General features: G+C 49.3%; 1 protein-coding gene across 1 annotated transcript; it reads right to left on the bottom strand.

The window, feature by feature from the left end:
* Positions 1-6387: 6387 nt before the first annotated feature.
* Positions 6388-12816, bottom strand: tmem169b (transmembrane protein 169b; the record flags this gene model as incomplete). Its single annotated transcript, XM_072468026.1, has 1 exon — positions 6388-12816. A coding segment is annotated over one exon (651 nt), but the record flags the coding sequence as incomplete, so codon positions are not given.
* Between the last annotated feature and the right edge of the window lie 8568 nt (positions 12817-21384).

Here is a 21384-nt window from a genome sequence, read left to right as displayed (position 1 = left end):
GACTGTACTCGTTGGAATTTAGAAGGTTGAGGGGGGGATCTTATAGAAACATATAAAGTTATGAAGGGGATAGGATAGATGCGGGCAGGTTGTTTCCACTGGCGGGTGAAAGCAGAACTAGGGGGCATAGTCCTAAATCTACTTCCCCTTATTTTGAGGCTGAGTTTAGGAGGAACTTCTTCACCCAAAGGGTTGTGAATCTATGGAATTCCTTGCCCAGTGAAGCAGTTGAGGCTCCTTCATTAAATGTTTTTAAGATAAAGATAGATAGTTTTTTGAAGAATAAAGGGATTAAGGCTTATGGTGTTCGGGCCTGAAAGTGGAGCCGAGTCCACAAAAGATCAGCCATGATCTCATTGAATGATGGAGCAGGCTCGAGGGGCAAGATGGCTGACTCCTGCTCCTAGTTCTTACGTTCTTATCCACCCTCACCGGGAAGATTGAAATCTGTGTTTCCTCCCTTCTTCACAGCTGTTTTTGGCATCCTTTAACCACTTATGATTTTCCCCTTCTTTCTTCAATCTTAAAATAAATAAATAATAAAATAAAATAAAAATTTTAAAAAATTAATTTAAAAACATTTCAAAATTCAAAAAATCTCTTCCCCTGGGACCGGACTTCAAACATCCCAAACATTCATTTTCAGTGGGTGCTCCCCCTCGACATTCATCCTGGATTCGGGCCTCGCCTCATGCCATCCTCCGCCCCTGCCGCTCACTTCGGGCTCGATGCCTCCTGCTCCTCCGGCCGCTGGACACTCACGCGGGCCTCCTCACCGGCTCCAAACTGGCCCGACCCTGTGCCCATCCTGCAGGACCCAAAGGCCGAAATGTCTCGGACCGGCGGGAGCCCATTCTCAATGCAGCCACTCTGCTCGCGCCCGCCACCGGAAGTCCTAACAAGAACTATTTTAAGGGATTCTTGAACTCTAAGGGAGGCGGTGGTGTCGTGGTCTCGTAACTGGACTCGTAAACCAGAGACCCAGAGTAATGCTCTGGAGATCCGAGTTCAAATCCCACCACTGCACATGGTGAAATTTAAACTCCATAAACTATCTGGAATTAAAAGTCTAATGATGACCACTGTCGGTTGTCGTAAAAACCCACCTGGTTCACTAATGTCCTTTCGGGAAGAAAATCTGCCGTCCTTACCCGGTCTGGCCTACCTGTGATTCCAGACCCACAGCAATGTGGCTGACTCTTAACTGCCCCTCAAGGGCAATTAGTGATGGACAATAAATGCTGGCAGAGCCGGCGGCGCACATGTCCCATGAATGACTTAAAAAACACTTGCAAGAAAGAATAATTTTAAGTTTTGAAATAAAAGTCAAAGTAAGTGACAAAGGTAAAGAGGCAAATTATCTAATAATAATAATAATCTTTTTAATCACAAGTATGAAGTTACTGTGAAAAGCTCCTAGTCGCCACATTCCGGTGCCTGTTCGGGGAGGCTGGTACGGGAATTCGGGAATTGAACCTGCGCTGCTGGTCTTGTTCTGCGTTACAGACCAGCTGTCTAACCCACTGAGCTAAACCAGCTATAGTGCTGGAGCTGGAGAGAAACAAAGGTACATAGTATTGCCGAGTCCTTGATTTTACCTGCTTCCTGAGAAATGCAAAAACAATGATTTGAGAAAAGAACTCAGGTGGTCTCACTTTCTGATAATAGGGAGGCAGATAAATGATATTGAAAGCAATAATAATAATCTTTATTGTCACAAACAGGCTTACATTAACACTGCAATGAAGTTACTGTGAAAAGCCCCTTGTCGCCACATTCCGGCGCCTGTTCGGGTACAGAGGGAGAATACAGAATGTCCAAATTACCTAACAGCACGTCTTTCGGGACTTGTGGGAGGAAACCGGAGCACCCGGAGGAAACCCACGCAGACACGGGGGAGAATGTGCAGACTCTGCACAGACAGTGACCCAGCCGGGAATCGAACCCAGGTCCCTGGCACTTAGAATCATTGAAAAAAAATTAAGTTTGCCCTTCAAGTGGATAAATCCACGGATATCACAGCTTGATATTTGCTAACGTTGTCGGGGATGGGATAGTTGAACACTTAATAGTCATAGAGTTTTTAGCATCATGGAAAGAGGCCCTTCAGACCAACACGCCTGTGATTGTCATCGAGCACCAATCTACCCCAATCCCATTTTCCACACTTAGCCTGTAACCTTGTCTACTCTGGCATTTCAAATGCTCATCTAAATAATTCTTCAAAGTTATGAGGGTCCACCATTCTTCAGGCAGCGAGTTCCAAAATCCCATCACCCTCGGGGAGAAAATGTTTTTCCTCAAATTCCCTCTAAACAGCCTGCCCCTTACCTTAAATCGATGCCCCCTGGTTATTGATCCCTCTACTAAGGGGAAAAGTTGCTTCCTATCCTCCCTATCTATGTCCATCATAATTTTATACACTTCAATCAGGTCTCCTCTCAGCCTTCCTTCTTTCAAGGACAACCCCAGCCCAACCAGCCTCTCTTCACAGCTGAAACGCTCCAGCCAAGGCAACATCCTGGTGAATCTTCTCTGCACCCTCTCCAGTGCAATCCCTTCCTTTTTATAGTGTGGTGACCAGAACTGCACACAGTACTCCAGCTGGGGCTTAACCAGGGTTTTATACAACTCCAGCATAACCCCCCCTGTTCTAATTCTGTCTCAGCTACAAACAGCAAGGGACCCTGCACCGATCCCTGTGGACCACTGGACACCGGCTTCCAGTCACAGAAACAACCTTTGATCATCGCCTCCTGCCACTAAGACAATTTGGATCCAATTTGCCAAATTGCCCTTGATTCCATGGGCTCTTACATTCTTGCTCATTCTCCCATGTGGGACCTTGTCAAAACTCTTATTGAAGTCCAAGTAGAGTCCATCAAGAATCATAGAATCCCTACAGTGCAGAAGGAGGCCATTCGGCCCATCGAGTTTGCACCGACCCACAGAAAGAGCACCCTACCCCAATCCCCCACCCCATTCTATCCCCGTAACCCCATTCAGCATGGCCAATCCACCTAACCTGTACATCTTTGGACTGCGGGAGGAAACCGGAGCTCCCGGAGGAAACCCACTCAGATCCGGGGGAGAAAGTGCAAACTCCTCACAGTCACCCCAGGTCGGAATCGAACCCGGGTTCCCAGTTCTGTGAGGCTGCAGTGCTAACCACTGTGCCACCCTGCCACCCATCAACTGCACTGCCCTCATTTACACACCTAGTCACCTCCTTGAAAGATTCAATCAAATTTGTTAGACATGACCTCCCTTTGACAAAGCCATGCTGACTATTCTTGATTAATCCTGGCCTCCCAAAGTGGAGATTAGACAGTCCAGTTTGCAGGCGAATTCGTGAGCCCCGTACGATCTTATGCTTCCCGGGTGCAAAGGGTTCGGGACATAACGGATCAACTGTACAAACGTCTGGAAAAGGAGGTTGACGTTCATGTGGGAATGAACAATATTGGGAGGGACAGTTTCCAGATCCTGTCGGAGCAGTTTCAGGAGTTAGGGAGTAGATTGAAACGTAGGACCTCCATTAGTAATCTCAGAAATATTACATAGAACATAGAACGATACAGCGCAGTACAGGCCCTTCGGCCCACGATGTTGCACCGAAACAAAAGCCATCTAACCTACACTATGCCATTATCATCCATATGTTTATCCAATAAACTCTTAAATGCCCTCAATGTTGGCGAGTTCACTACTGTTGCAGGTAGGGCATTCCACGGCCTCACTACTCTTTGCGTAAAGAACCTACCTCTGACCTCTGTCCTATATCTATTACCCCTCAGTTTAAAGCTATGTCCTCTCGTGCCAGCCATATCCATCCGCGGGAGAGGGCTCTCACTGTCCACCCTATCTAACCCCCTGATCATTTTGTATGCCTCTATTAAGTCTCCTCTTAACCTTCTTCTCTCCAACGAAAACAACCTCAAGTCCATCAGCCTTTCCTCATAAGATTTTCCCTCCATACCAGGCAACATCCTGGTAAATCTCCTCTGCACCCGCTCCAAAGCCTCCACGTCCTTCCTATAATGCGGTAACCAGAACTGTACGCAATACTCCAAATGCGGCCGTACCAGAGTTCTGTACAGCTGCAACATGACCTCCTGACTCCGGAACTCAATCCCTCTACCAATAAAGGCCAACACTCCATAGGCCTTCTTCACAACCCTATCAACCTGGGTGGCAACTTTCAGGGATCTAGGTACATGGACACCTAGATCCCTCTGCTCATCCACACTTCCAAGAACTTTACCATTAGCCAAATATTCCGCATTCCTGTTATTCCTTCCAAAGTGAATCACCTCACACTTCTCTACATTAAACTCCATTTGCCACCTCTCAGCCCAGCTCTGCAGCTTATCTATATCCCTCTGTAACCTGCTACATCCTTCCACACTATCGACAACACCACCGACTTTAGTGTCGTCTGCAAATTTACTCACCCACCCTTCTGCGCCTTCCTCTAGGTCATTGATAAAAATGACAAACAGCAACGGCCCCAGAACAGATCCTTGTGGTACGCGCCACTTGTAACTGAACTCCATTCTGAACATTTCCCATCAACCACCACCCTCTTCTTTCAGCTAGCCAATTTCTGATCCACATCTCTAAATCACCCTCAATCCCCAGCCTCCGTATTTTCTGCAATAGCCTACCCTGGGGAACCTTATCCTGTGCCACGAGATTCACCATTTAGACAAAGGCAGATCAGGGAGGTCAAAGCGTGGCTTACGGATGGTGTCGAAGGGAGGGGTTTAGATTTTGGGATCAGTTTTGGGACAGGAGAAAGCTGGTTAGATGAGCTTCAGATGAGCTCAAATGGAACCAATCTCTTGGCGGAGAGTGTAAATAGTGTCGTGGGAATGGATTTAAACTTGTAAGGTAGGGAGATGGGTTGACTAATGCTCCTAGTTTTAGAACTACCAGTGAGGGCAATAGAGAGAACAAAGAACAATACAACACAGGAACAGTCCCTTTGGCCCATGGTACTTGCCTGAATTAAAACCGGCTGCATTTACGGAGTTCGTATCCAGCCCCACCAGCTCCCCAGGCAGCGCGTTCCATATATTTACCACCCTCTGTGTAAAAGACTTGCCTCGCACATCTGTTCTAAACTTTTCCCCATGCACTTTAAACCTATGTCCCCTAGTACTTGACTCTCCTACCCTAGGAAAGAGCATCTGACTATCCACTCTGTCCATGCCACTCATAATCCTGTAGACCTCTATCAGGTCGCCTCTCAACCTCCGTTGTTCCAGTGAGAACAGAACAAGATTATCTAACCTCTCCTCATAGCTAACGCCCTCCATCCCAGGCAACATCCTAGCAAACCGCTTCTGAACCCTCTCCAAAGCATCCACATCCTTCTGGTAGTGAGGCGACCAGAAATGTGCACAATATTCCAGATGAGGCCTAACTAAGGTCCTGTACAGCTGCACCATGACTTGCCAATCTTTATATTTAATGCCCCGACCGATAAAGGTCAGCTTGCCTTCTTGACCACCTTATCCACATGCGTTGCCACTTTCAGTGATCGGTGGACATGCACGCCCAGATCTCTCTGCCTGGCAGTACTTGCAATCGTTTTACCATTTACTGTGTAATTCCTACATGCATTGGATCTTCCAAAGTGCGTTACCTCACACTTGTCCAGAATAAACTCCATCTGCCATTTCTCCACCCAAGACTCCAACCAGTTTATATCCTGCTGTATCCTCTGACAATCCTCTTCACTGTCCTCAACTCCACCAATTTTTGTGCCGTCTGCGAACTTACTAATCAGACCTTTTCTTCCAGCTACATTTTCTTCCAAATCATAATAATATAACAATGATAATCGCTTATTGTCACAAGTAGGCTTCAATTAAGTTATTGTGAAAAGTCCCTAGTCGCCACATTCCAGCACCTGTTCGGGGAGGCAGGTATGGGAATTGAACCCACGCTGCTGGCATTGTTCTGCATTACAAGCCAGCTGTTTAGCCCACTGTGCTATCATTTACATACACCACAAACAACAAAGGCCCCTGTCATGTTAAGAACACGGAGATAACACGGGCTGCAACTGGATGCAGCTATAACTGAAATATACTCCAGACCTTAAAGTTAGTTCAATTTGATTTATTGAACCTGTCACACAGTTAGCTCAGTTCTCTGTGAGTTCGACTCTCTGCTAACCTAAGTGTGGTTACTCTGTCTGACTGAACCAGACTAGCTCTTAGCCACGTGAAAAATGAAATGAAAAAACACTGTAGGTGTTATGTGATATAGACACCTGACTCACTCTGTAAATGTCCCCAGTAGAAAGAGGCAGAGTGTGAGTGCCTCGTGTCTTTTATAGTGGAAATCCCCCCCTCCACCCCCCCCCCCCCCCCCGTGTTCTGCCTGCTGATTGGTTATTAGCTGCCTGTCTGTATCTCATTATGTGCATGTCTGCATATCATGACAGCCCCAGAACTGATCCCAGTGGAACGCTGCTAGTCACAGTCTTCCATTCAGAAAAGCAACTTTCTACTGCTACCCTCTATCTTCTGTGCCCAAGCCAATTCTATATCCAACTTGCCAGCTCTCCTCTGATCCCATGTGACTTCACCTTTTGTACCAGTCTACCATGAGCTACCTTGTCAAAGGCAAGATGGGGAACATCAAAGCATCAAAGTGAGAGAAGGCTTGAGTGTTGACAGTGAACAAAGAAATGGTTGCTTCCTAAAGGGCAAGAAAGAGATAAGGGCAGGGTTAAATTGTATGTATGTAAATGCACGGGGTATCGTGAACAACACTGGGGAACTGGAAGCAGAAATTGCTCTGGGGAATATGACAGAAACATGGCTCAGACCAGAACAGGACTGGATACTTAACATCCCGTGTTAAGTATTTTTAGGTTTTTAGTAGGAAGAGGGTGGGTAAAAAGGGAGGAAGTGTAGCAGTCTTGGTCAAAGATAGTATCAGAGCTCTTGAACGAGATGCATTGCCTGAATTAGAATCTATATAGCTGGAGGTGAGAAACAGGAAGGGAGTGGTGACCTTGTTTGGTATTTACTACAGACCTCCAAATAGTGGGGAGGGAATGGAAGAGAGCATTGTAGGTGGATTATGGAAACCTGCAGGGCAAGTAGGATTGTGATAGTTGGAGATTCAATTACGCTAAGGTAGGGGTATCAAGAGGCAGATTAAATATATTCAAGAGGCGGCTAGATGTAGCACTTGGGGAGAATGGGATCCAAGGCTATGGGGAGAAAGCAGGATTAGGCTATTGAGTTGGATGGTCAGCCATGATCGTGATGAATGGCGGAGCAGGCTCGAAGGGCCAAAAGGCCGCCTCCTGCTCCTATCTTCTATGTATCTATGTAGACTGGGAGAAGGTCCCACACAAGAGATTAGTGAGCAAAATTAAAGCTCATGATATTGGGGGTAATGTATTGACGTGGATAGAGAACTGGTTGGCAGACAGGAAGCAGGGAGTGGGAATAAACGTGTCAGTTTCAGAGTGGCAGGCAGTGACCAGTGGAGTACCGCAGGGTTCAGTGCTGGGACCCCAGCTCGTCACAATATACATTAATAATTTGGACGAGGGAATCGCAATATCTCCAAATTTGCAGACGACACTAAGCTGGGTGCAGTGTGTGCTGTGAGGAGGATGCAGAGAGGCTGCAGGGTGACTTGGACAGGCTGGCTGAGTGGACAAATACTTGGCAAATGCAATATAATGTGGGTCAATGTGACGTTAGCCACTTTGGTGGCAAAAACAGGAAGGCAGATTATTCTCTGAATGGTGGCAGTTTAGGAAAAGGGGAAGTGTAACGAGACCTGGGTGTGATGGTGGAACAGTCATAGATCATAGAATTTACAGTGCAGAAGGAGGCCATTCGGCCCATCGAGTCTGCACCGGCTCTTGGAAAGAGCACTCTACCCAAAGTCAACACCTCCACCTTATCCCCATAACCCAGCACTAAGGGCAATCCACCATGGCCAATCCACCTAACCTGCACATCTTTGGACTGTGGGAGGAAACCGGAGCACCCGGAGGAAACCCACGCAGACACGGGGAGAACGTGCAGACTCCGCACAGACAGTGACCCAAGCCGGAATCGAACCTGGGACCCTGGAGCTGCGAAGCAATTGTGCTAACCACAATGCTACTGTGCTGCCCTTAGTGCTGCCCAACCGTCGCTGAAGGTTGGCGTGCAGGTACAGCAGGCGGTGAGGAAAGCTAATGGCACGCTGGCCTTCACAGTGAGAGGATTTGAGTATAGGAATAGGGATGTCTTGCTGCAGTGAGACAGGGCCTTGGTGAGGCCACACCTTGAGTATTGTGAGCAGTTTTGGTCTCCTAGTTTGAGGAAGGACATTCTTGCTATTGGGAGTGTTTGATTCCCCGCTGGGTCACTGTCTGTGTGGAGTCTGCACGTTCTCCCCGTGTCTGTGTGGAGTCTGCACGTTCTCCCCGTGTCTGTGTGGAGTCTGCACGTTCTCCCCGTGTCTGTGTGGAGTCTGCACGTTCTCCCCGTGTCTGTGTGGAGTCTGCACGTTCTCCCCGTGTCTGTGTGGAGTCTGCACGTTCTCCCCGTGTCTGTGTGGGTTTCCCCCGGGTGCCGGTCCGGTTTCCTGAAAGACGTTCTGTTGGGTGAATTGTGATTTGTTGTGTTGTAGGTGTAACATAAGCGGCTTCCTTGTGGTGCACTTGACAAAGGAAGGTTCAGATGTGGAGATAACTTCAACACGTTTATTAAACTATTTACACTTCTATTACTCGGGTTCGACACAACTGCTAATCCTACTATAGCTACCCAGACTGACTAGCCAGTTGCTGCAATCCACGTGGTGGGTGTAATATTGAATCAACCCTGTGTCTGTACTCACTGACTGTCTCCACTGGAAAGAGGCAGATCATGTGTGTGTTGTCCTTTATATATGGGTTGGTGTAATGTCCCCCTGTGGTCGTGTCACCTCCTTGTGTATCGTGAATGTCTATTGGTCGTGTCCTATCTACTTGATCTATTGGTTGAGTGTGTGTGTGATGTCTCTTGTGCTCTCTCTAGTGTCTAGCTTGCCTACATGTATTTACATTGGTGCACATCACCACAAATTCGACATTCTGAATTCTCCCTCAGTGTACTCGAACAGGCGCCAGAATGTGGTGACTAGGGGATTTTCACAGTAACGTCATTGCAATGTTAATGTAAGCCTGCTTGTGACAATAAAGATTATTATTATTATTAGATGAGGAAGAACGTCTTCTCTCAGAGAGTTGTGCACTTGTGGAATTCTCTCCCACAGAAAGCTGTTGGGGCCGGTTTGTTGGATATCTTCAAGAGGGAGCTGGACGTGGCCCTTGCGGCTAAAGAGAACAAGGAATATGGAGAGAAAGTGGGAGTGGGATACTGAATTTGCATGATCAGCCATAATCCTATTGAATGGTGGTGCAGGCTCGAAGGGCTGAATGGCCTCCTCCTGTACCTATTTCTATGTTCTAATGGAAGGGACGAAATCCCTGCAGTGTGTGCAGGAGAATTTTCTGGAACAGTACATTTCCAGTCCTAGCAGGGGGGCAAGCTGTGCTGGATCTGATCCTGGGAAATGAGGCAGGGCAGGTGGAAAACATCAGAGTGGGGGAGCAGTTGGGAAATAGCGATCATAATATAATAAGATTTAATATTAACTTGGAAAAGGATCAAAATCAGACACAGATTAATATCCCAGACTGGAAACGGGCAAATTTTAGGGGTCTAAAAGTTGAACTGGAGTAGGTTGATTGGAAATGCATTTTGGTGGATAAAACAGTCGATGAAAAATGGGAGGGATGAATAAGCAGAGAAGATTAAGAGACAATCTTATTGAGGTGTTCAAAATTTTGAATAATTTTGACAGGGTAAATTCTGTTTCCACTGGTTGGTATGTCAGTGAATAGGGGTCACAATTTCAAGATATTAGCGAGGGAGCTGGAGTGAGATGAGGAGAAACCTCTTTACTCGGAGAGTAGTTGGGGTTGGGAATGTGCTGCCTGGGGGAGTGGTGGAGGTGGATTCCACAGGAGGTTTCAAAAGAGAGCTGGATATATATTTGAAAGTGATTAATTTAGAGGGCTATGGAGATAGGGGCCTAGCTAGGAGCTCTTTCGGGAGAATGTGCAGACACGATGGGCTGAAGTCTGTGCTGTAAAATTCTATGATTGTTCCTCAACACTTAAAAAAAAATTTAGAATGCCAATTATTTTTTTCCAATTAAGGGGCAATTTAGCGTGGCCAATCCACCTGCCCTACACATCTCTGTGTTGTGGGGGCAAAACCCACACAAATACGGGGAGAATATGCAAACTCAACACGGACAGTGACCCAGGGCTGGGATTGAACCTGGGACCTCGGCATCGTGACATTGTTCCTCAACACTTAAGGCGTTTTAGTGTTTATGATTATAACATGCTGCATTAAAAAACACAAATAAATATTCTTAAAGGGAAAGCACCCAGATTATTATGGTACAGGCTAGCACCATCAGAAATTAAAATAAATAAATAAATTAAATAACAAGTATTCGACATTTGACCTGGAACCATCACCTTTAATTCCTGTCTGGGAACGGGCTCAGGCCCTGCCTGGGAACGGGCTAAAGCCCTGTCTGGGAACGAGCTCAGGCCCTGCCTGGGAACGGGCTCAGGCTCTGCATGGGAATGGGCTCAGGCCCTGTCTGGGAACGGGCTCAGGCCCTGCCTGGGAATGGGCTCAGGCCCTGTCTGGGAACGGGCTCAGGCCCTGTCTGGGAACGGGCTCAGGCCCTGCCTGGGAACGGGCTCAGGCCCTGCCTCGGAACGGGCTCAGGCTCTGCATGGGAACGGGCTCAGGCTCTGCATGGGAACGGGCTCAGGCCCTGCCTGGGAACGGGCTCAGGCTCTGCCTGGGAACGAGCTCAGGCCCTGCCTCGGAACGGGCTCAGGCTGTCTGGGAACGGGCTCAGGCTCTGCCTGGGAACGGGCTCAGGCTCTGCCTGGGAACGGGCTCAGGCCCTGCCTGGGAACGGGCTCAGGTCCTGTCTGGGAACGGGCTCAGGCTGCCTGGGAACGGGCTCAGGCCCTGCCTCGGAACGGGCTCAGGCTCTGCATGGGAACGGGCTCAGGCCCTGCCTCGGAACGGGCTCAGGCTCTGCATGGGAACGGGCTCAGGCCCTGCCTGGGAACGGGCTCAGGCCCTGCCTGGGAACGGGCTCAGGCCCTGCCTGGGAACGGGCTCAGGCTGTCTGGGAACGGGCTCAGGCTCTGCCTGGGAACGGGCTCAGGCTGTCTGGGAACGGGCTCAGGCTCTGCATGGGAACGGGCTCAGGCCCTGCCTCGGAACGGGCTCAGGCTGTCTGAGAACGGGCTCAGGTCCTGTCTGGGAAATAGCTCAGGCCCTGCCTCGGAACGGGCTCAGGCTCTGCATGGGAACGGGCTCAGGCCCTGCCTCGGAACGGGCTCAGGCTGTCTGGGAACAGGCTCAGGCTCTGCCTGGGAACGGGCTCAGGCTCTGCATGGGAACGGGCTCAGGCCATGCCTCGGAACGGGCTCAGGCCCTGCCTCGGAACGGGCTCAGGCTGTCTGGGAACGGGCTCAGGTCCTGTCTGGGAACGGGCTCAGGCCCTGCCTGGGAACGGGCTCAGGCCCTGCCTGGGAACGGGCTCAGGTCCTGCCTGGGAACGGGCTCAGGCCCTGCCTGGGAACGGGCTCAGGCTCTGCATGGGAACGGGCTCAGGCTCTTCATGGGAACGGGCTCAGGCCCTGCCTGGGAACGGGCTCAGGCTCTGCATGGGAACGGGCTCAGGCCCTGCCTGGGAACGGGCTCAGGCTCTGCATGGGAACGGGCTCAGGCCCTGCCTGGGAACGGGCTCAGGCTCTGCATGGGAACAGGCTCAGGTCCTGTATTGAAGAGGCACAGTTCAAACAGGGGGACCTCTGGCTCTAGAAACTTGGCACCAGTGGGAATTGGCAAGAGGCAAACAAGCTTTGCATGAATTGACTGGGACATGGATGCATATATCAGTCTAAATAGCTCTCATTTTTTAGGTATGTACGTCAGACAGCAACAACCAGGACAGAGGGAATTTACTCAAACACTCTGCCTGTTTCTATTTCTTTTCAAAGTCCGAGGCAACTTTATCAGACGGGTATCTTCTCTCTGGATCAGCACTTTAAACAGCAGAGGTCTGCTCCCCTGCTGCTGTAGCCTTCCCCGATAGACTACCTGAAATGTTGTCCGAATCCAGCAGCTCCACAATGCTATACGGGGAACAATCCTCCAGGCCAAGCTTTGCAGACAACCAACCACAGAAACCTTTCTCCAGGTCTCGCACTGCCTGCCACCATTCACCAAATGACCAGGAAATCTGTGTCACGCTTGTGTATACGCTGAGGGACACTGACATCACCACGATTAGCACTGGGTAAAAAATGATTAAAAAGGGGCAAATTGTAATCTTATGCCAGAAGGTGCGCTCCTCGTTGTAAACCAGGAAAATGTTGTACCAGGTGATGGTCCCATAATAAAAGGACATGACAAAGGACAACACAAAGACCACTGGAGCACAAAGAAGGGTCCACAGGACAACATGTGGACCTCGATACAGTCCCAAATCACATGCTTTCTTCTGGCCTTTTTCCTTTGGCTCTGGTGGCTCCTTGGACTTGGCGAGTTCCTGGAGCTCTTTCTCAGTTAATGTTACATGGATGTCCACCATCTGCCCCTTCTTCTTGCCACGGGTGATTGTTCCAGTTAGTGTCACATATCTGCTGTCTGCAGGCCCGCTCCAGCCACCTATCCCACAAACAACAATTTTAATCAGTCAACAATATAAAATAAACATTTTTTTCTCATTTGAGGCTCAGGGGGTGCTGGGAACATAGGGCTTGGGAGATGAATTGGGCCATTTCTCCCGAGCAGTACCTGGAGGAAATGCAAGAGGAGGAAACTGTGACAGATAGTTAGCAGCAACTAGAGAGTGCAAGAGCAGATTGAAAACAGCACCAGTGCAGTGCGAACTCTGAGTACTAGCTTGGTTTTTGGAGCTCCTGAGAACAATGAACAAGGAAAGTTACAGCACAGGACCAGGCCCTTCGGCTCTCCAGGCCTGCACCGACCATGCTGCCCGTCAGGACTAAAAACCCCTACCCTTCCGGGGACCATATCTCTCTATTCCCATCCTGTTCATGTATTTGTCAAGATGCCCCTTAAATGTCACTATCGTCCCTGCTTCCACAACATCCTCCGGTAGCGAGTTCCAGGCACCCACTACCCTCTGTAAAAAAAACTTGCCTCGCACATCTCCTCTAAACCTTGCCCCTTGCACCTTAAACCTATGCCCCCTAGTAATTGACCCCTCTACCCCGGGGAAAAGCCTCTGACTATCCACTCTGTCTATGCCCCTCATAATTTTGTATACCTCTATCAGGTCGCCCCTCAACCTCCTTCGTTCCAGTGAGAACAAACCGAGTTTATTCAACCGCTCCTCATAGCTAATGCCCTCCATACCAGGCAACATCCTGGTAAATCTCTTCTGCACCCTCTCTAAAGCCTCCACATCCTTCTGGTAGTGTGGCGACCAGAATTGAACACTATACTCCAAGTGTGGCCTAACTAAGGTTCTACACAGCTGCAACATGACTTGCCAATTCTTATACTCAATGCCCCGGCCAGTGAAGGCCAGCGTGCCGTATGCCCCGGCCAGTGAAGGCCAGCGTGCCGTATGCCCCGGCCAATGAAGGCCAGCGTGCCGTATGCCCCGGCCAGTGAAGGCCAGCGTGCCGTATGCCCCGGCCAATGAAGGCCAGCGTGCCGTATGCCCCGGCCAATGAAGGCCAGCGTGCCGTATGCCCCGGCCAATGAAGGCCAGCGTGCCGTATGCCCCGGCCAATGAAGGCCAGCGTGCCGTATGCCCCGGCCAATGAAGGCCAGCGTGCCGTATGCCCCGGCCAATGAAGGCCAGCGTGCCGTATGCCCCGGCCAATGAAGGCCAGCGTGCCGTATGCCCCGGCCAATGAAGGCCAGCGTGCCGTATGCCCCGGCCAATGAAGGCCAGCGTGCCGTATGCCCCGGCCAATGAAGGCCAGCGTGCCGTATGCCCCGGCCAATGAAGGCCAGCGTGCCGTATGCCCCGGCCAATGAAGGCCAGCGTGCCGTATGCCCCGGCCAATGAAGGCCAGCGTGCCGTATGCCCCGGCCAATGAAGGCCAGCGTGCCGTATGCCCCGGCCAACGAAGGCCAGCGTGCCGTATACCCCGGCCAATGAAGGCCAGCGTGCCGTATACCTTCTTGATCACCTTCTGAGGTGATGTTGGGATTCAAAAGTGACGTGGGGAAATTGGAAGCAGCTAATTGGGTAAATACGGTCGGGTAGGTATTTACTTCTTTTATCGCTTATAGTTCGTAAGGGCTTTATTTTGTGTTTTATAGTTTGTAAGGATGAGAGAAGAAGGGGCCCCAGAACAATTCCAAAAGGTGCAATTTAAAGGGGTAAGCCATGACAGGAGAGTTCAAAGCCATGATGTGCGCCTCCTGCTCTATGTGGGAAGCCGGGAACTTTGCCAGTGCCCAGGCCAGCATGTGTGCAGGAAGCATCTGCAGCTTCAGCTCTTGGAAGCTCGGGGTTCAGAGCTGGTGAGGTGTTTGGGGGCAGTGGAGCATCTGCGAGGTGGCAAGCATTGCTGATGGCGTGCATAGAGAGCTGGTTCCACCGCAGGCTCAGACACAGACAGGAAGTGAATAAGCGACCATCAAGCAGAGCATGAGGGCTAGGCAGGCAGTGCAGGAGTCTCCCCTGAAAAACAGATAAACTGATTTGGATACTGTTGGTCTCTAAGGGGAAAGCAGCAGCAGCTGAGCTTTGTAGAACCCCAGATGGTTCTGCTGCCTGGGAGAGGAGGAGAAAGTGTGGGAATGGGAATAGTTCTCGGGGATTCTGTTGTAACAGGAATAGACAGGTGTTTCTGTGGCAGTAAATGAGACTCCAGGATGGCCTATTGTCGCCCTCATGCTACGATCAAAAATATCTCAGAACAGCCACAGGACATTCAGGAGGGGGAGGGTGAACAGCCAGTGGCCGTGGTTCATATTGGTGCAAACAAATAGGTGAAAACAGGGATGAGATCAACAAAGAACAAAGAACAAAGAAATGTACAGCACAGGAACAGGCCCTTCGGCCCTCCAAGCCCGTGCCGACCATACTGCCCGACTAAACTACAATCTTCTACACTTCCTGGGTCCGTATCCTTCTATTCCCATCCTATTCATATATTTGTCAAGATGCCCCTTAAATGTCCCTATCGTCCCTGCCTCCACTACCTCCTCCTAAAAACAGAATATAGAGAATTGGGAAGTTGAAAAGCAAGACCTTCAAGGCAGTGATCTCAGGATTACTACCAGTACCACGTGCTAGTTAGACCAGAAACAGCAGGATATATCGGATCAATCCATGGCTGAAGGGATGGTGAGGGGCAGGGTTCCCAGTCGAAATTTACAAAAGGTTTGGGGTGGAGATGGGGCCAGTGTCGTATAATGAGGCGAGGGAGAGGGGGAACTCCCCCCCCCATCCCCACCCCCCCAAAACTGTCGCAGGATCAGGACCCGGGGCAATGTGGGTCGTACCGTCCGATACCGCTGCTGAATGTTGATGTGAAAATGTTGGCAAAGGTGCTTGCGTCGCGAATTGAGGACAGTGCGCCGGATGTGATAGAGGAGGACCAGACGGGCTTTGTGAAGGGAAGGCAGTTGTCAGCAAACGTGTGGAGGTGACTTAATGTGATTCTGACACCCTCGGTGGGGCAGGAGGTGGAGGTGGCGTTGCGCACAGAGAAGGCTTTTGATCGGGTGGAGTATTTATTTGAGGTGATACAGAACTGCGTTGGTCACAGAAGGCAGAGGGTAACAGTAGAAGGGTGTTTTTCTGAATGGAAGGTTGTGACTAGTGGTATCATAGATATCATAGAATCCATAGGGCAGAAGAAGGCCACTCGGCCCATCGGGCCCGCACCGGACCTGGGAAAGAGCACCCCACCCAAGCCAACACCTCCACCCAGCCCCTGCAACCCCACCTAACCTTTTTGGGCACGAAGAGCAATTTAGTGTGGACAATCTACCTAACCTGCACGTCTTTGGAGTGTGGGAGAAAACCAAAACTCACACAGATACGGGGAGAATGTGTAGACTCTGCACAGACAGTGACTCAAGCGGGAATCGAACCTGGGACCCTGGTACTGTGAAACAACAGTGCTAACCACTTTGCCACCATGCCGCTGACAGCAGCAACACAGCCCACCTCTTATTACCCAAAGAACAAAGAAATGTACAGCACAGGAACAGGCCCTTCGGCCCTCCAAGCCCGTGCCGACCATGCTGCCCAACTAAACTACAATCTTCTACACTTTCTGGGTCCGTATCCCTCTATTCCCATCCTATTCATGTATTTGTCAAGATGCCCCTTAAATGTCACTATCGTCCCTGCTTCGACCACCTCCTCCGGTAGCGAGTTCCAGGCACCCACTACCCTCTGCGTAAAAAACTTGCCTCGTACATCTACTCTAAACCTTGCCCCTCTCACCTTAAACCTATGCCCCCTAGTAATTGACCCCTCTACCCCGGGGAAAAGCCTCTGACTATCCACTCTGTCTATGCCCCTCATAATTTTGTAGACCTCTATCAGGTCTCCCCCTCAACCTCCTTCGTTCCAGTGAGAACAAACCGAGTTTATTCAACCGCTCCTCATAGCTAATGCCCTCCATACCAGGCAACATTCTGGTAAATCTCTTCTGCACCCTCTCTAAAGCCTCCACATCCTTCCGGTAGTGTGGCGACCAGAATTGAACACTATACTCCAAGTGTGGCCTAACCAAGGTTCTATACAGCTGCAACATGACTTGCCAATTCTTATACTCAATGCCCCGGCCAATGAAGGCAAGCATGCCGTATGCCTTCTTGACTACCTTCTCCACCTGTGTTGCCCCTTTCAGTGACCTGTGGACCTGTACTCGCTGTCTTTAGCTTTGACAAAGGGTCATCTGGACTCAAAACATTAGCTCTTTTCTCTCTCTACAGATGCTGCCAGACTTGCTGAGATTTTCCAGCATTTCATTTTTGTGTACCTTAAAAATTATGTCTTGATGAGAAAATGGAGACCGTGACAAATGCAGGCGGATGAAAAGTGGGCAGAAGTTCATCAAGTAGTATTGCCGGTAGGGTATAGAAAGGAGGTGTTGAGAGTAGCACATGAGGTACCAGTAGGAGGTCATTTGGGAATAAGGAAAACTCGAGCTAAAATATAAAAACATTTTTATTGGCCTGAACTACATCAAGATGTAGTTAAATTTTGTTGATCATTTTGCACTGGAGTGCTGACTGGGTTGCATTAGAATGCTATAGTGAGAGTTTGGTGACTGAGGGAGTTAGGTGAGGAGGGAGTAAGATGCTTCTTTTATTTCATTTCCTACATTTCCTCAAAGAGTGTGAAGAGAGTCAGGAGTTTACTAGAGTGCAGCTGACTGGGAGCAGAGTCGGAGCGGAGTTCCAGTTGGTCCACAGGGCAGCTACATTCTGTAAGGTAAGAGTTGTTTTTTTTTGGGGGGGGGGGCAGCAAGCTATCTTTGTATCATTTAGCAGAATCACCAATTTTATAGGGTTCATTTGAGAGAGTAGCAGCAGTAAATATATATATATTTTTTAAGGGCCTAACGGTGTTTAATTATTTTTTTCTCCTTTTAAACCTCTTTGGGAATTCAGATCAGAGGGGATGGAGGCCAGGGCAGTTGCATTCTCCTCCTGTACGATGTGGTGCTGAGGGCCCCGCTGACTACACCTGCGGGCAGTGCACCCAACTCCAGCTCCTCAGAGACCGTGTTAGGGAACTGGAACTGGAGCAACTTCGGATCATCCGGGAGGCAGAGGGGGTGATAGAGAGGAGTTACAGGGAGGTAGCCACACCAAAGATGCAGGGCAAGAGTAGCTGGGTTACAGTCAGGGGAAAGAAAACAAACAGGCAGACAGTGTAGGGATCCCTCGTGGCCGTTCCCCTTCAAAACAAGTATACCGTTTTGGATGCTGTTGGGGGGGATGACCTACCGGGGGGAAGGCCCTTGCGGCCAGGTCTCTGGCTCTGGGGCTCAGAAAGAAAGGGGGGAGAATAGAAAAGCAATAGTGATCGGAGACTCAATGGTTGGGGGAACGGATAGGAGAGTCTGTGGTCGCGAACGAGACTCCCGGTAAGGTGAGCCAGCTACAGTGCAGACTTTGTTTGCACGGAGTGCTGAATTTGGGTGCATTTGAGTGTTATAGTGAGAGTTTGGTGACTGAGGGAGTTAGGTGAGGAGGGAGTAAGGTGCTCCTTTCATTTCATTTCCTACATTTCCTCAAAGAGCGTGAAGGGAGCCGGGAGAACATATAGAACATAGAACAATACAGCGCAGTACAGGCCCTTCGGCCCACGATGTTGCACCGAAACAAAAACCATCTAACCTACACTATGCCATTATCATCCATATGTTTATCCAATAAACTTTTAAATGCCCTCAATGTTGGCGAGTTCACTACTGTAGCAGTTAGGACATTCCACGGCCTCACTACTCTTTGCGTAAAGAACCTACCTCTGACCTCTGTCCTATATCTATTACCCCTCAGTTTAAAGTTATGTCCCCTCGTGCCAGCCATTTCCATCCGCGGGAGAAGGCTCTCACTGTCCACCCTATCCAACCCCCTGATCATTTTGTATGCCTCTATTAAGTCTCCTCTTAACCTTCTTCTCTCCAACGAAAACAACCTCAAGTCCATCAGCCTTTCCTCATAAGATTTTCCCTCCATACCAGGCAACATCCTGGTAAATCTCCTCTGCACCCGCTCCAAAGCCTCCACGTCCTTCCTATAATGCGGTGACCAGAACTGTACGCAATACTCCAAATGCGGCCGTACCAGAGTTCTGTACAGCTGCAACATGACCTCCCGACTCCGGAACTCAATCCCTCTACCAATAAAGGCCAACACTCCATAGGCCTTCTTCACAACCCTATCAACCTGGGTGGCAACTTTCAGGGATCTATGTACATGGACACCTAGATCCCTCTGCTCATCCACACTTTCAAGAACTTTACCATTAGCCAAATATTCCGCATTCCTGTTATTACTTCCAAAGTGAATCACCTCACACTTCTCTACATTAAACTCCATTTGCCACCTCTCAGCCCAGCTCTGCAGCTTATCTATATCCCTCTGTAACCTGCTACATCCTTCCACACTATCGACAACACCACCGACTTTAGTATCGTCTGCAAATTTACTCACCCACCCTTCTGCGCCTTCCTCTAGGTCATTGATAAAAATGACAAACAGCAACGGCCCCAGAACAGATCCTTGTGGTACTCCACTTGTGACTGTACTCCATTCTGAACATATCCCATCAACCACCACCCTCTGTCTTCTTTCAGCTAGCCAATTTCTGATCCACATCTCTAAATCACCCTCAATCCCCAGCCTCCGTATTTTTTGCATTAGCCTACCGTGGGGAACCTTATCAAACGCTTTGCTGAAATCCATATACACCACATCAACTGCTCTACCCTCGTCTACCTGTTCAGTCACCTTCTCAAAGAACTCAATAAGGTATGTGAGACATGACCTACCCTTCACAAAGCCATGCTGACTATCCCTGATCATATTATTCCTATCTAGATGATTATAAATCTTGTCTCTTATAATCCCCTCCAAGACTTTACCCACTACAGACGTGAGGCTCACCGGTCTATAGTTACCGGGGTTGTCTCTGCTACCCTTTTTGAACAAAGGGACCACATTTGCTGTCCTCCAGTCCTCTGGCACTATTCCTGTAGCCAATGATGACATAAAAATCAAAGCCAAAGGTCCAGCAATCTCCTCCCTGGCCTCCCAGAGAATCCTAGGATAAATCCCATCAGGTCCCGGGGACTTATCTATTTTCAGCCTGTCCAGAATTGCCAACACCTCTTCCCTACGTACCTCAATGCCATCTATTCTATTAGCCTGGGGCTCAGCATTCTCCTCCACAACATTATCTTTTTCCTGAGTGAATACTGACGAAAAATATTCATTTAGTATCTCGCCTATCTCTTCAGACTCCACACACAATTTCCCATCCCTGTCCTTGACTGGTCCTACTCTTTCCCTAGTCATTCGCTTATTCCTGACATACCTATAGAAAGCTTTTGGGTTTTCCTTGATCCTTCCTGTCAAATACTTCTCATGTCCCCTCCTTGCTCGTCTTAGCTCTCTCTTTAGATCCTTCCTCGCTACCTTGTAACTATCCATCGCCCCAACCAAAACTTCACACTTCATCTTCACATAGGCCTCCTTCTTCCTCATAACAAGAGATTCCACTTCCTTGGTAAACCACGGTTCCCTCGCTCTACGCCTTCCTCCCTGTCTGACCGGTACATACTTATCAAGAACACGCAGTAGCTGATCCTTGAACAAGCCCCACTTATCCAGTGTGCCCAACACTTGCAGCCTACTTCTCCACCTTATCCCCCCCAAGTCACGTCTAATGGCATCATAATTGCCCTTCCCCCAGCTATAACTCTTGCCCTGCGGTGTATACTTATCCCTTTCCATCATTAACGTAAACGTCACCGAATTGTGGTCACTGTCCCCAAAGTGCTCTCCTACCTCCAAATCCAACACCTGGCCTGGTTCATTACCCAAAACCAAATTCAACGTGGCCTCGCCTCTTGTTGGCCTGTCAACATATTGTTTCAGGAAACCCTCCTGCACACACTGTACAAAAAACGACCCATCTATTGTACTCGAACTATATCTTTTCCAGTCAATATTTGGAAAGTTAAAGTCTCCCATAATAACTACCCTGTTACTTTCGCTCATATCCAGAATCATCTTCGCCATCCTTTCCTCTACATCCCTAGAACTATTAGGAGGCCTATAAAAAACTCCCAACAGGGTGACCTCTCCTTTCCTGTTTCTAACTTCAGCCCATACTACCTCGGAAGAAGAGTCCCCATCTAGCATCCTCTCCGCCACCGTAATACTGCTCTTGACTAGCAGCGCCACACCTCCCCCTCTTTTGCCTCCTTCTCTGAGCTTACTAAAACACCTAAACCCCGGAACCTGCAACATCCATTCCTGTCCCTGCTCTATCCATGTCTCCGAAATGGCCACAACATCGAAGTCCCAGGTACCAACCCATGCTGCCAGTTCCCCTACCTTGTTTCGTATACTCCTGGCATTGAAGTAGACACACTTCAAACCACCTACCTGAACACTGGCCCCCTCCTGCGACGTCAAATCTGTGCTCCTGACCTCTATACTCTCATTCTCCCTTACCCTAAAACTACAATCCAGGTTCCCATGCCCCTGCTGCATTAGTTTAAACCCCCCCAAAGAGCAC

Source organism: Scyliorhinus torazame, chromosome 2, assembly GCF_047496885.1.
Source record: "Scyliorhinus torazame isolate Kashiwa2021f chromosome 2, sScyTor2.1, whole genome shotgun sequence".
In the NCBI taxonomy this organism is placed as follows: Eukaryota; Metazoa; Chordata; class Chondrichthyes; order Carcharhiniformes; family Scyliorhinidae; genus Scyliorhinus; species Scyliorhinus torazame.
This window is presented reverse-complemented; position numbering and strand designations above follow the sequence as displayed.